The sequence below is a fragment of the Sinocyclocheilus rhinocerous genome, unplaced genomic scaffold, assembly GCF_001515625.1.
Source record: "Sinocyclocheilus rhinocerous isolate Xijiao unplaced genomic scaffold, SAMN03320098_v1.1 scaffold1189, whole genome shotgun sequence".
NCBI lineage: Eukaryota > Metazoa > Chordata > Actinopteri > Cypriniformes > Cyprinidae > Sinocyclocheilus > Sinocyclocheilus rhinocerous.
The window spans coordinates 143,790-159,260 of NW_015633719.1; the positions used below are offsets into that span (position 1 = coordinate 143,790).

The window sequence follows — 15,471 nt, forward strand, 5'->3', positions numbered from 1 at the left end:
GGCGCGGCAGGATTTTCTGTCGGCTGCATTTAAATCCGCGTCTGAAGTTTCCCGCTCTGTTCAGCGTGCAGTATCACGTGTCTAAACAAATAGCACGTGCTGTCAGTGATTTCAACCACTAGAGGCCGCTCTCGCACTGTGTAATGACAGCAGACCCTTCTCAGCCGCTCCAGCAACGGACGCAACCCGGAAAACTATCGGCATGGATTTTTGTCGATAACCGATAGTTCCAGCAATCAACTATCGGTGCCGATTAATCGGCAAAACCGATACATCGGTCGACCTCTAATTGTTACTATATGCACAATCAGTATCTATAAATCAAATAGTTTTATATTTCTCCTTCATTTTTATTTCATTATTTTCACTCGCAATGCTTCATGGGATTGTTCTTCTTTCCCTTCATTAATATTGTTAAGTTTGCGGTCTTGCACCTTTGTTTTGATCAGAGTCTAACTTTAATTCATTCAATTAAAAAACGTGCTATTTTAGTAATATAAAAAAAGAAGAATCATTATTGTGAAAAGCTTCAAAAGTAAAATGGAATTACAGTATAAGATAAAATGTGTTTAACTGCCATTAAACACAATTAAAAATGACTATAATTATCACTACTCTTAATGCTCTTGAAAATAAGCTCAATTTTCTCAATGCAAAATATTAAGAAAATATAAAAAATTTACATTTTACATTTATAAATGTATATTAAAATTTATATTTATATTTTTCATTTTCTTTTACTGTAATGTGAAAATAACCATGTTTTTATTTTATTTTTATATCATAGTAATATTTGTTTTAATAACAATATTTTTTGCTTATTTCAGTGCTATTTTAGTAATATACATATACAGTATATACATATATATTGTGTGTGTGTATATAAATTGTCCTAATTTGTAAGTCGCTTTGAATAAAAGTGTCTGCTAAATGACTAAATGTAATGTAAATGTAATATCTTCACACAATGCAAAAAATCATTACTATTCTTAATGTTCCTAAAAAAGGCGTAATTGTCTTAATGCAAAATAATAAAAAGTACAAAATATAGTTTGCATACATTTTTTTAGTTTTCAGCTAAAATAATGGTTTTAGTTTTAATTTATATATCATGGTAATATTCTTTTTAATAACTTTCATTAATCTTATTTAAATGTTATTTCAGTTAAAAAAACTAAAACAGAATTACAATAATGTAATATAAGGTAAAATGTGTTCAATTGCCATGAAAACACAATGAAAAAAAAATAGGTGTAATTTTCTTAATACAAAATAATAAATTAATAAATCTCCCTGAATTATTCATAGGTGCATCAGTTAAAAGTCCTTGAACCTTTGATTATCTGAAATCGACGGTAGTTTAATCAGAATGAACAAAACACATTGTCATTCTGTCTCATTGAAAACGCAATCACAAAATGTGACGTTAAAATGCAGAAGACGCAGAGTCTGACGGCTCTGAGGGGAGTCATCTCACGTCGCGACAGATGGAGAATCACTCCGACGGAAACTCGTACGGCGGTGGTGTTTTTGTGTTTTCTGACCTCTGGTGGACCGTTACAAGACTTTGGGCGGCAGTTAGCGACGCTCGGGCCTTTTCTCGCCGCTGTTTGTGATTTAATTGAGCACAGATGGTACATAATCTATTTTCCTGTCTACATGCCACGTCTCTAATGGTGTCAAGCCTGTTCGATGCAAATGAGAGTTTGTGGCTTTAGTTTTGCGAACTGTGAATTGTGAACGTGAAACCCATCTGATGCAGAAAATTCTCTATTGTTTGTCCAAAATGAAAATGCATTGACTAAAATTGGTTTTGCATGAACTATGGCGGCAGTTGCGCTCTATACCTGTCAATCATAACACATACAGACAGGTTTTAAACACTATAGGCCATAAATGTCTCATAAACACGTGAAGGGTAGATTTATAGTCTTTTCCACATACATGTCAAAAATGTTAATGCAGTAATTCACTGACCTTCAATGTCCAGCTGTTATTACTCACTGAGCATGTGAATAAAGTCTTTCTGTCTTTCTCAAGCTCTTTTCCAAAGCCCTTGTGAGACGCTGCTCTATGAAACTGAAATACACCCTCAAAAGTAAGGGTTTGGAACACTACATAGGCAGCATATCTGCTCATTAGAGATTTACATTAGTGTGTTGCTAAGCTAGCAATGCAATACTTAAAAAATAAGCATAGAAATGAACAGAAAAGACAAATATTGGGTAAAATAATCAATTTATAATTAGATTAGACTGTTTTTTGGTAGTTTGTGGTATTTAATGAAATATATTTAAAAACAATGTTTTTAAAAACAATGCCAATTGAGTTTAGATTCTGGCAATGACTTTTCTGCAAAGAATACATAAGACGTTAACTAAAACTATTAATACTGTTTTGTTAATTGAAATAAAGCCAAAATAAAATACATTAGATAAAAGACCTAATATAAAAGATAATTAGATAAAAGTCATAATTATACGAAAAAAATCTAAATGTTAACATACTGGGTCATAATTATGAGATAAAAAGTCATAATTATAAGATAAAAAGTCACAATTGAGAAAAGGTCAAATTATGAGATAAAAGTCATAATTACAAGAAAGAAGTCAAAATTATGACATACTAAGTCACAATTATGAGATAAAAAGTCATAATTGAGAAAAATCTAAATTATTAGATAAAAAGTCATAATTATGAGATAAATGTGAGAAAAGGATCAAAATTATGGCATTAATAATTATGAGATAAAACGTCATAATTATAAGAAAAAAGCTCAAATTGATATACAAAGTCATAATTATAAGATAAAAAGTCACAATTGAGAAAAGGTCAAATTATGAGATAAAAGTCATAATTACAAGAAAGAAGTCAAAATTATGACATACTAAGTCACAATTATGAGATAAAAAGTCATAATTGAGAAAAATCTAAATTATGAGATAAAAAGTCATAATTATGAGATAAATGTGAGAAAAGGATCAAAATTATGACATTAATAATTATGAGATAAAACGTCATAATTGAGAAAAAGCCAAATTATGATGTAAACAGTCATAATTATGAGATAAAAGGCATAAATGTGAGAAAAGGGTCAAAATTATGACTTACTAAGATATAATTATGAGATAAAAAGTCATAATTGAGAAAAGCCCAATTGTGAGATAAAAAGTCATAATTACTGTATGAGATAAAAAGTCAGAAATGTGAGAAAAGGGTCAAAATTATGACACACTAAGTAATATTTATAAGATAAAAAGTCATAATTGAGAAAAAGCCAAATTATGAGATAAAAAGTCATAATTACTGTATGAGATAAAAAGTCATAAATGTGAGAAAAGGGTCAAAATTATGACATACTTAGATATAATTATGAGATTTTAAAATTCAGTTATGACATACCAAGTCATAATTATGAGAAAAAAGTTTGTTTTTATGACATACTTAGATATTTACATTTAGTCATTTAGCAGACGCTTTTATCCAAAGCGACTTACAAATGAAGCAATCAAAACCAACAAAAGAGCAAGTCTCAGTTAGCTTAATGCAGTGCATGCAAAATATAAAAAGAAAATAGAAAATCTGAACTGAAATAAGCTTAAGTTAGTGCGTTAAAATTACTAACTGTAAATAAATAAAAACTAAAACAGAAATAAAAAATAAACCTAAAAAGCAACATAATAGGTAATAAAAATGACAAAAGCAGACAACAAAATGACAAAAAATGTCAGCAGAATGAGTTGTGAAGTGCTGTCTGTGTCGGCGGCTCACGAGCGTCTGTCTGTCTCTCTGCTCTGCATTAATAACCTTACAGATGTAACGATGCCTCAGCATGTCTCTCTCTCTCTCTCTGTGCATGTTTGGCTGGATCTCTTCTCTTGTTCTAGCTGCCATTATTGTGACTCAGCTCACCACGCCGTATGTGCGTATCGCACCCGCTGCCGGCGACAGCCAACTAACAGGTCAGAACTTCCACCATCCACCTCGCTCTGTGTGTGTGTGTGTGTGTGTTAAACCATGCCTGTTTACTGTTTCCTGGCCATGTCCAGATCATATTTCACTCCAAAATTTAAAAAAAAAGGAAAGAAATTATATTATTATATTTATTATTTCATATTTATATTTATGTAATTTAATATTTTTCGATTTTTATTGTTGCATTTTGCATAAAGATTTTGCATTTTCCACAAATTTTCATTACGGTAATGTGAATTTTTTATTAAGTTTTTTATTATTAAGTTTTATTGTTATATTTCCATAAAATGTAGCATTTTAATTAAATTGTTATTAAAATAATGTGAAAATAACAATATTAAGTTTTTCAATTGGTTTATATATCATGGTAGTATTTGTTATGCTGCCCTACATGTATTCTGATTTTTTTTAAATAATCGTTTATTAATGATTTTAATGACAGTAATGAGAATCGTTGACAAGAAATTGACCAAAATAAATAAACAAGCTAACAAACAAAAAAACTCAAACGTAAAATATCTGGATGCATTAGTAAAAAATTGTTAATTTTCTTGAAAATAATGTCACAATAAAAATACATTAAAAAAAATAAACAAGCATAAAAATATATATATTTTTTAATTTCAATCGCTATTCGTAATGTTCTTATGCTAAATATATTTTTCACATTTTTTATTTTAATTTTTAGGGTGAAATGTGAGCTAGATTTTCGTGTTTATGTTTTCATGTCTGTGTAAGTTTCTTTTTTTATGTAGTGCAATATGCTATATTTCAGTATTTCTTCCATGTGTATCAGTGTAGCCCGTGACTGTTGTGTAAAGCAGTGTTTGTTGAGTCGTTTTAGTCCTGAATGGATGCAGGTTGAAAAGGTAATTGAGGATTTTCAGGGTTACCGTCCGTCTGATGAGCTTCATTTGATCCCTGCTGTTTGCTTCCTGTAGAAGGTCACTTTCCATTAGCTGAATCTATACGCTGAATACACGCATTTATTGTGGAAAATAAACACCGGAGCAGGAGTCTCTAAATTAGCTCCGTTTTATTCAGCACCGATGTCCGTCGAAGGAATCAATATGACCCCGGCAAACCCGAAACCAAAGACCGCGGCATTTGCAATGCATGACAACCACATCCCGTCAGAAAATTACATTTCAATATTTACTGTTTGTTGAACAGTCCCAGGTGACGCTCTCATTCTACAGACGAACAGTAAAGAGAAAATTGGCTTGTTTTTAATTAAACCTTATATAAACACATCTTCAGATCACTCGCCCCTTTAGCCCATTACTGAATCATTGTGCATGATCATGGATTCAGTGCCGCATTTAATTCTGTTCCTCTAAATGTTTGCATGTTTGTTTGTGAGCGAGACATCTGAAGCGAGGCTGTTTATGCCATATTCGTCGTCCTCTTCGACCCCGCGCTGCAGCCCGCGGCCCGTCTTCAAACACTCTCTCTCGCCTCCATCCAGACTGAAGAAACTCAGACTCCAGAATGCAAATGAGCATCATGACAATAACAAAAGCCTAGGGAGATGTATGCACTTATGCTAATAATTGTACTCGATTTCTTTTTTCGTTTTCGGTCCAGAACTCTTGCGTTTTCATGATTTGCAGAATAAGGCGACAACATTTATATTGAAGTCGATATTGTTTCCATACAGTGGTTTTGTATGGAAGCTTATTTCTGCCACATGAGAGAAAAATCATGCATTGGTAAATCATAATTATGAGGCAGAAGAATCAAAATTATGGCATGACAATTAAGTCATGATTATGAGATAAATCATAATTTTAGTATTAGAAGTAACAATTATGAGATAAAGTTTAAATTATGGCACGAAAAGTTGAAAATATGAAAGTATAAAGTCAAAATTAAGACATGCTAAGCAATACTTGAGATAAAAAGTTTAAATTATGACATAAATTGAAAATTATAAGATGAAAACTCAATTCTGACATAAAAATCATAATTATGAGATGAAAATTTTAATTGACTTAAATCGAAATTATGGCACGAAAAGTTGAAAATATGAGGTATAAAGTCAAAATTAAGACATTGAAATTGTGACAAAAAGTGGAAATGAGATATGAGATGAAACCTCAAATTATGATTATATGATTATAATTATGAGATAAAAAGATGGAGTTATGAGCTAAAAAGTCATAATTATGAGATAAATGGTTGAAATTATGGCATGAAAAGTTGAAAATATGAGATATAAAGTAAAATTATGACATACTAAGCAGTAATTGAGTTGAAATTGTGACAAAAGTGGGAATTATGAAATAAAAGTCATCAAGATAAAGTCATTATTAGATAAAAAGTTGAAATTATAGCATAATAAGTCAATTCTGAGATAAGTCATAACTGTGACAAAAAAGTCCTAATTATGAGATAAAAAAAGTTTGAATTATGACATGTCAAAATTACGAGATAAAAAGTAATAATTATGGCATAAAAAGACATGAGAAGTTAAAATTATGACAAAAATAGAAATTATGGCATTAAAAGTCATAATTATGAAAAAATTAGTGCTGTCAAAATTAGCGCGTTAACACAGGCGATTGATTTTTTACAGTTTAACGCGTTAAAAATATTTAACGCAGGGGCGGGGCCAGGGTTCGCCGCTCCACTCACAACTGCTGTTTCTGTCACTTTTCTCTTGACAAGAAGTGCATTTATTCAGTCGCAGAACGTCTTTATGATCACATCAAACCGGAGACGTTTCAGACGCACGCTCCAACTTCACTTCAGCGCCAGGCGCGAGTCAAACGAGTACTGTTCTCGCAGCGCGTGCGCTTCAATTGCACGCACAAAGACACCGGTGTGCTGTAGCCTTTATCATTTCATATCAAAGAGCGAAATAATCTACGTGCATGTCAGTGCACCTACGTGTGCATCTACGTGTCAGTTAAGTCATGAAGTTACCAAAAAGGCGATTAAAGCTGCCTTAAAACTGTGCATGCATGTAATATATTTTATATGAGTCACATTTAAGAACATGTCTCTGAAATGGTTTTCAAAACTGTCCTGGAGCAGCCCAGCACTGTCTCCCTCATCTAACACACCCGATTCAACTCGTCAGTTCATTAATAGAGACTTTCAGACCTGAAGTGAGACAGAAACGGTAAAGAGAATTGTGAGAAAATACGATGCGTGTCAGATCCGCGTCATGTTCAGTAAATGTTAAAATTGATAGCTATCAATTATACTGTAATGTTGAAAGGCTATAGTCAATGGTTAAATATTGGGGGGAAAAGCAATTTTATAGAGACATCAGTAGTATTGGTATCAGTGATACTGGCATTCAGTCATAAAAAAAGATGCCATTAAACAAATATGAAAAAATATACTGTCTTTATGTTGTTTGTACATTAATTTGAAGATTTAATGTGAAATGATTGCAATATAAAAGTATATTTAAAAACTTTAATGTTAGGTGGGATTAATCGCGATTAATCTAAAAAAAAAAAAAGTGCGATTAATTTTTTAATTTTTTTAATCGATTGACAGCACTAGAAAAAATGCATAATTTTTTGTGCCATAATAGTATAATAATTTTATAATTATTATAGTCATAATTTTGACTTTTTATCTCATAATTATGATTTACCAAACCATGATTTTTTTGTCTTATGTGGCAGAAATGGACTTGCATAGTTTTGTGAGTGTCTGCTGGGAAGCAGTTATTTTGTTGTTGTTTGTTGGGAATCACCTGCGGCAAAACAGAAACTGGAGCCCAAACGCAGAACATCTGTCACCATGGTAACGGCAGCCCATAGACCCAGCTGATGGATGTTGTCAGGCCTTGATTGAAAAAGCGTAGCTGGCAGGAGGAACCGATCCGCGGCCCGGCTCAAATGAGCGTCCCGTCCGCACTGTTTTTCATCCTCTTCTCATTTAGTGCTGGAAATTGATATTTCATCGGGCATGCATCACATTATACAGTAAACAGGCAAACGCGCTCGCTCTGTTTCTCTCTGACCTTTCGTACGCTCTCTATTCCTCCTCAGTGCCGCAACTAAAGCCGCTTTTAGTCCATTTAGATGGCAAACAGAGGAGAGTGATATCGCTCAGATGGTGCTCTTTATGTCTTTGTGACTTATAGTTTTCAGTTATGTTTAACTAAAGTGTTAACTTTGTCTCAGATGTTTTTCTTACAATTGAAAAAGAAATGGAGAAAAAAGCTGAGATAAGAAGTGCTAATTGTGACCAAAAATTATAATAATGGCATAAATTGGCAAAATATTTATATTATGTAAAATTGTTATATAAAAATTCTAACATTTCATAATTATGACTATTTATACAATAATTTTGATATATTATGCCATAATTGTGACTTTTTTTTTTTTTTGTAACAATTAGGACTTTTTATCACAGCTTTATTTATCATAAGCAATTTTAGAAAAAACGTTTAACATAACTCTTAATTTCTATATTTAGACTTTTTACATCATAATTGTGACAAAATAAATTGTAATTATGAAATAAAAAGTCTAAATATGGCATAAAAAATTGACAATTGAAATAAAAAGTCAATTAACTTTCTTAGTCTAAATTCCCAAAATTGTTAATGAGAAATAGCTGAGATAAAAAAGTGAATCGTTGTGAATTGACTTTTTACAAAATATTTTATGATAAATATTATTTATCATAATATTTAATTATTTTTGACATTTTCTTATGACATACAAGTCTAAATATGGCATAAAAGTCTGAATAAATATGGCATAAAAATGATGAGATAAAAAGTTGACATTGAAATAAAATGTCGAAATTATGATATAACTTGTAACTGACAAGAAGTCATATTATGAAATAAAGTCACAATTATGACATAAAAAGTCTAAACATGGCATAAAAAGTACAAATTATGAGCTAAAAATGCATTCCTTTGTCTCTTCCTAAAACTGCTTAAAAGCTGAGATCATTAGATTTTGGCGTATGTGGTGAGAAATGTTTGAGTTCATATTGAGATCTCTGATTGCATACTTTAGTGTTTTGTCTTTATCTGAGCACAGTTTGAGGCATCTTCTCAAAACTCCAGAGGAGACACACATATGAGATTCAGGAGTCTCCATGTTATCTCATTGATGTCTAGGAGAAACAGCTGAGGTTTTAATGAGATATCAGTTGTGCTTGCTTCTTTTCTGCAAGCAAAGCTAGTATAATCAATGATCAGCCGATCAACTAACCTGATTAATCGTCTGCTAATACTAACCTGTTTTATTAACAAAAAGCACAATCATATAAATCACAAAGAAAAAACACATTTGTGTTTTAATCGTGATCACAGTGGCTCTCATTTCAGCCATGATTGTCTGGACTTCCTGTTCCAGGTGCTACGACCCGGAAGCCTGATGCCGTGGAACCCGAGAAACAGACGGATCACACGGTGAAGATCGCCGGCGTCATCGCTGGCATCCTACTCTTCGTCATCATCTTCCTCGGCGTGGTGCTGGTCATGAAGAAACGGTAAGAGAGCTTCACTTCTGTTCAACAATATTTAATCTGATTAACATGAAATTGTGTTTAATTCCTTTAAAGCTGAAGTGTGTCATTTAAGCACCACTGCACTCCCACCATCTGTCAGTCAAATAGATAGCCCCGCCCCCAAACTCACGTCATTGGCTGAGAATGTTTTGGAAGCATCACAGTGTTGATTCAAAGGGCCAATGACTCGCTAATAAAGACTCTGAACATTAAGATACGACAAAGTGGGAAAAATCACTTTCAAGTAATAATTATGCTGTAAAAAGTCGTAATAATGAGATACAAAGTCGAAATTATGACATGAATAGTCAGAAATAAGCAGTACTTGTTAATATGACAAAAAGTTAAATTTATAAGCTTAAAGTCATAATTGTAACATAAAAGTATCAATTATGAGATAAAATGTCATAATGAAAAGTGTCATAATGTCATGACATGAAAAGTCAAAAATGTGACGTACTAAGTATAAAAAGTCATAATTATGAGATGAAAGGTTGAAATTTTGACATGAAAATTTAAATGTATAAGATTAAGTAATAATTTTGACAACGTATAAATTATGGAATAAAGTCATAATTGTGACAAATGAGATAAAAGAAATCAAAATGGTCATGAAAAGACATAAATGAGATAAAAAGTCAAAATTGACATACTAAGCAGTAATTGAGATAAAAAGTTGAAATTATGACAAAAATAGAAATGATGAGATAAAAGTTATAATAAAGAGATAAAGTCATAATAGTGACATAAAAGTATAAATTATTAAATAAAAAAGTCAATTGTGACAAATGAGGTAGAAAGTCAAAATTATGTCATGAAAAGTCAAAAATATGAGATAAGTCAAATAATGAGACAAAAAGAAATTATGACATGAATTTGAAAATGTGAGAAAAGTCAAAATTGACGTACTACACTGAAAAAAAATGATACAATTTTTTTTTAAGGTAAGTGGTTGCAAACAATTTATTTTAGCTACATTAAAAAAAAAAAAGTCAAGTTAGTCAACTAAATTTGTTTAATTAAATGTAGCTAAAATAAATTGATTGCAACCACTTACCTTAAAAAAATTAGTAAGTTCAATGAATAATTTTTTTCAGTGTAAGCAATAATTGAGATAAAAATATGATGACATTATGAGATGTAAAGTCATAATTGTGACATAAAGTGATATAATTTTGAGACAAAAATGTGAAATTAATTTATGCAGCACTGCACTCCCACCGTGTGTCAATCAAACAGGTAGCCCCGCCCCCAAACTCACGTCATTGGTCGAGAATGTTTAGAAAGTGTCAAACTGCCATTGATTCACTTACAGTGACTATGAAGATTAAAATACGAGAAAGTGTTTGAACGTGGGATAAAATGACGCACTTCAGCTTCAGAGAGCTGTTTAGAGCGTTTAGAAGTCTTCCCATGTCATGGTACCATCCGGTGTGCCCATGAACACATGAAAGTCAAATGAATCAATGCTGATTTTCTGTTTTCAAACGGCCCCTTTTGTCAACTGAACACAGAATAATTGATTTGATCGCTCTGATAAGCACCATTACACGGTTTGTGGCACCAATACATGCTGCCTGATGAAATATTAATTTTTTTCTCCCCGCGCTGCTCTCAAACAAACGGCATCGCTTTAATGACCCGGCGACGGGAAATAGCACAAATATTTTCCAAGCTTATCTTGTGCAGAAAAAAGAAAAGAGCGAAATAAAAGCAAGATAAGAGAGAAAAATTGATGAAAGGCGGGGGGTTTTTTTCAAAGAGACGCTCCGGGCGAGTTTACATTAGATCCGTCCTGAGCTGGAGTAAAAGCCCTTGTTCAAACAGCCGACTCCAGTTCTGCTTTAGATTCAGAGCGTGCTTTCAGTGGTTTCAGATGTAAATTGAAGGCAGGGCCAAGTAAATATGTTTTTAATGAGAGTCATTACCTTCTCAGAATAAGGGTATTTGTCTCTATTGATTTTGCTGTTGAGCCTCAAAATGGCCAAACATTTGAAAAGGGATGCCTTCATTTTGCTGACGAGGCGATTTCCGTCAGATCGTTTGTATGTGTCGCCCGGGCCGTTTTTAGCATAACGACCTTGGCATCGCATGTTAAATCTCAGCGTAATTTGATGAGATCCATATCCACTGACATCAGTAATTGTGTCAGGACTGAGTTCACTACAACTAATAAACTTAGAGCGCTAGAACTGCTTCTGCAGCTCGCGTTTGTTGCAGAATTCAAAACCTGAGCCCAAACTCACCAATCTTGCCTGTAAAGAGAGCTAATCACCTGTTTCTGTCCTGTCCTCTCTCTCTCTTCACCCTGTACTAGACCTTTGATGCGAATGAAAATGAAGCTGTGAGAGATTGAAGTGCAGTCTCATTAATGAAACACAAGCTGAATGAATTAGTGTAAATTGTTCTTGCATAAATGATTGCGTTCGATTCAGTGCAAGCTTTTTGTGTGAGAATGTTTGCACAGAATTACTTCTGCTTGAGTTTCATGAATGAGGTCTAGTATTGATCGATATTTGACAAAACATTGAAAAGGTCTGTCTAGAAAACTTCAGGCCTCATTAAAAAAGCACAAGATGAACATTAAGAAAATTAGAAAATTCTTATGTTAATGTTGCATTAAAAAAAGAAGTGCAGTCTCAAAATGCATTTGTGTTCATGCAAATATTTATGCATACACTGTTGCATTAATTTCAGCTAGTGCAACTATTTATGTAAGAATAGTTTAATCAGCAATGTTCTTTTTTTCAAGAATGAGGTGTGATGTACTGTTGTGTTCGATGTAGGTAATTTAGCTGACCAAACATTAATTTTTGTCCTGAAATTAATGTGTTTCTAGACAAATTCAGCAAACCAAAGACTCCAGAAAACATTTTCGAAATTATGAGAGTCAAAATTACAAAATGAGATTATGATTATGAGATAAAAAGTCATAATTATGGCATAAAAAGTAAATTATGAGATTAAAGAAAAATCGAGATTATGATGTACTAAATCATAATTATGAGATAAAGTATGGAGATAAAAACAAAAAAAATCTAAATTATGACATGAAAAGTAGAAAATATGAGATAAAACGTCAAACTATGACATACTAAGCAGAATAATAATTGAGATAAAAGAAAAAAGCAGTGCAGTCTCATTAATGATACACAGTGTAAATGCATGTGTACAAAAAACTAAATTAATAATTCACAAGATTATCACAACATATTTTTGTGTAACTTGATTGTTTAATTTGTTTATTTATTTAAGAACTAAATGGGTTGTTTACTTAAAAATGAATATAAATGTTGCATTTAACATGAGCTGAATAAGTTTGGGTAAATCGTTTGTAAAGCCATTGTTATGCAAGTGAATGCATTATTCAAAATTAATATTTTTTTAAATTTTTATTAACAATTTACAATTAACAAAAAATAATAACGAAAAAACACACCTAAATGTTGAGGTGCAAAGTGATTGTAAAAAACAAGTATAATTGCAAGTATAAATCCAACATTTCTGCCATCAGCCCTTTTCAAGGTATCAATTATAATTCCTTATATCTTAAGAAAGGCTGATGGCTGAAATGTTGGTTTTATAAATAAATAAGCTTAAGAATTTGAGTTATTAGAGTAATCAATTTTTTGAATACCTCACAGTCTTATTTTCATTCGCACTGAATTAACTATGATGTCTGCACTGATGTCTGAGAATACCCTTAATGAGATGTTAATGATATTACTAGCGACAGCCACACCCACACCATAGGCTCCGCCCACAGCTCCGCCTCACATAACACACACACACACACACAGAGGCAAGAACAGACTCACAGTCACTGAAGTAACTCGTCACATGTGTCACCATATCAGGTTTTGTTCATTTCTATATTTTCAGACATTAATATTTTTACTTTTTCTTTCCTTCCATTTTCATTCCCCCTCCACCCTTTCCACCACTGCTTTTGCCCTTCCACCCCACTCGGCAGAAGATCCTATCACTCCTACACTTACTACCTGTAAGTAACCACTTTGTGAAAACTAGTTGCAGTGCTTTCTCTTCCAAACTTCTCTTGATATTCCATGCATGATTCCAAACCCAGTGAGTTCCTTTCCCTCCATGTTTATCTCAGTTCTGTTCTGTTCAGTTCTGCATGAGTCTGTTAAGTGCATGTTAATCACCATCATGTGTTACACACACACACACACACACACACACACGTGATCTCATTAGATAGAAGTTGGATTAAATACTTCAAACATGTACAAACGTCATTAGATACAAAATATCAAATCAAGTGTCAATTATTTTAAATGCAATCAAAAGTTTTTTTGGTTTGACATGATAAAACAATAGATCCAGATTTTGTCATTGTTCATGTTTATAGATATTTGAGACACTTGATCTGATGAAGGACATTTACACATTTATAATTCATATAGTTACATGTAACTTGTATAAATACATGTGGAATATTTGTATCACTTACAGTAAGGTCCCATTAGTTAACTTTATATTTAAATTTGTTACAGTATCTTAACAGATACATCTTTTGATTTTAATAATGTGCATTGAAAAAAAAATGTTGTAGAAACAATTTTAACTCCAAAATTGTTAGTTAATTTCTCAAATAATAACTAAAATGGCAAGTAACACATTGAATTAAACATGAAGTTTAAAGAAGAAAAACTAATATATGTTTTCTAGTAAAACATGCTTCAATAATCAATATTATTTTCCATAACTTCAAAAAAAATATTTTTTACAGTATATTAGTAAATGTTGAATTTAACATTAATTAGTTAATTGGATAGTTAATTTTGAGATATGTTATTCTTGGATTAAAGACTTGTTTGAACATCTGAATCTGAATGTCATTCATTAGATACAAAATATCAAAAACAAGTGTCATTTGTTTAAAATTACACTAAAATATAAGTTTATGCTCATGCATCTTTATTTTTTTTTTTATAAAAAAAAACATTTACAATTTCAAAAAATAGTTTTTTACAGTGTATTAGTAATTGTTTAAATTAACTAAGATTAATATTTTTTTTCATTGTTCGTTCTTGATAATAGTTAATGTGAACAAATGGAACTTTACTGTAAAGTGTTTCCCACTTAGTAAAGTTTGTTGCTGCTGCGGCATGAATTAGTGTAGTTTATTTTTAGAGGACTCCACTGACAAATATGAGATTTAATCTGGTTTCTACACGTTGAGGGATTTCTTCAGGGCTTCAGACGTGACATTCATGGAGGAATGTGTTTGTGTGGGGATTCAGAGCCTCAGCCAGGATTAGAATAAGAGCGGCGCAGATCTGGAGTCTGTTGATCAAATCCCCCGATATGGCAAAGATCTCCTGCATTTATAACTCTCACTATATTTGGACACAGATACTGCAGCGTATTCCTCTCTGACTGAACACTCACAGCACAGATCTGAATTTACATTTTCATCCGTCTGGTCTTGCGCAAAATCTGTCAGTTTACATTTACATTCATGCATTTTACAGATGCTTTTATCCCGAGTGACTTACCTAAAGAATAACAGTAAGGAAACAACATATTTAGCCAGGAAAAGTCTGTTTTCAGATGCAATGCGAGGAAGTCTTTGAAGAGTTTTTGTCCTAAGCCAGAGTAGGATTTTGATTCATCCTAGTGAGTCTTTTGAATTTGTTCACAAAAAAGATTCATCACTGATTTATTCAACAAGAGACAGTTTGTTCATTATGATGCTCAAACACTATGTAAGTCTCTTAGATGAATCTTAATAAGGCATAATAAGACTTATTCTGTGAACAGAACATCAGTTTACGGGTTTGTTTCTGATGCTGTCAATGTTGTTTTTGGAAGTTACATTAAAAAAATGCAGTTAGCTCAAAAAGCTGAGGGCACAGGACAGGCGCTGTTTGGATGAGCATGATACTTGTATGTTCAATGCATGGCGTGTGTGTTTCACTAGCTCCGTTCCCATGGACACCTTTTGTTTGACCTAATTCTGGATATTTCCAGCCT

The 15,471-nt window shown here is 32.3% G+C and overlaps 1 protein-coding gene across 1 annotated transcript in view; it reads left to right on the forward strand.

The window, feature by feature from the left end:
• The window catches only part of LOC107744738 (protein tyrosine phosphatase receptor type M), a 182,087-nt gene that overhangs the window by 86,275 nt on the left and 80,341 nt on the right, over positions 1-15,471 (forward strand). The window contains 2 exon segments of the mRNA XM_016558555.1: positions 3,888-3,962; positions 9,318-9,453. Of these exon segments, the coding sequence (XP_016414041.1) occupies positions 3,888-3,962; positions 9,318-9,453 (211 nt within the window).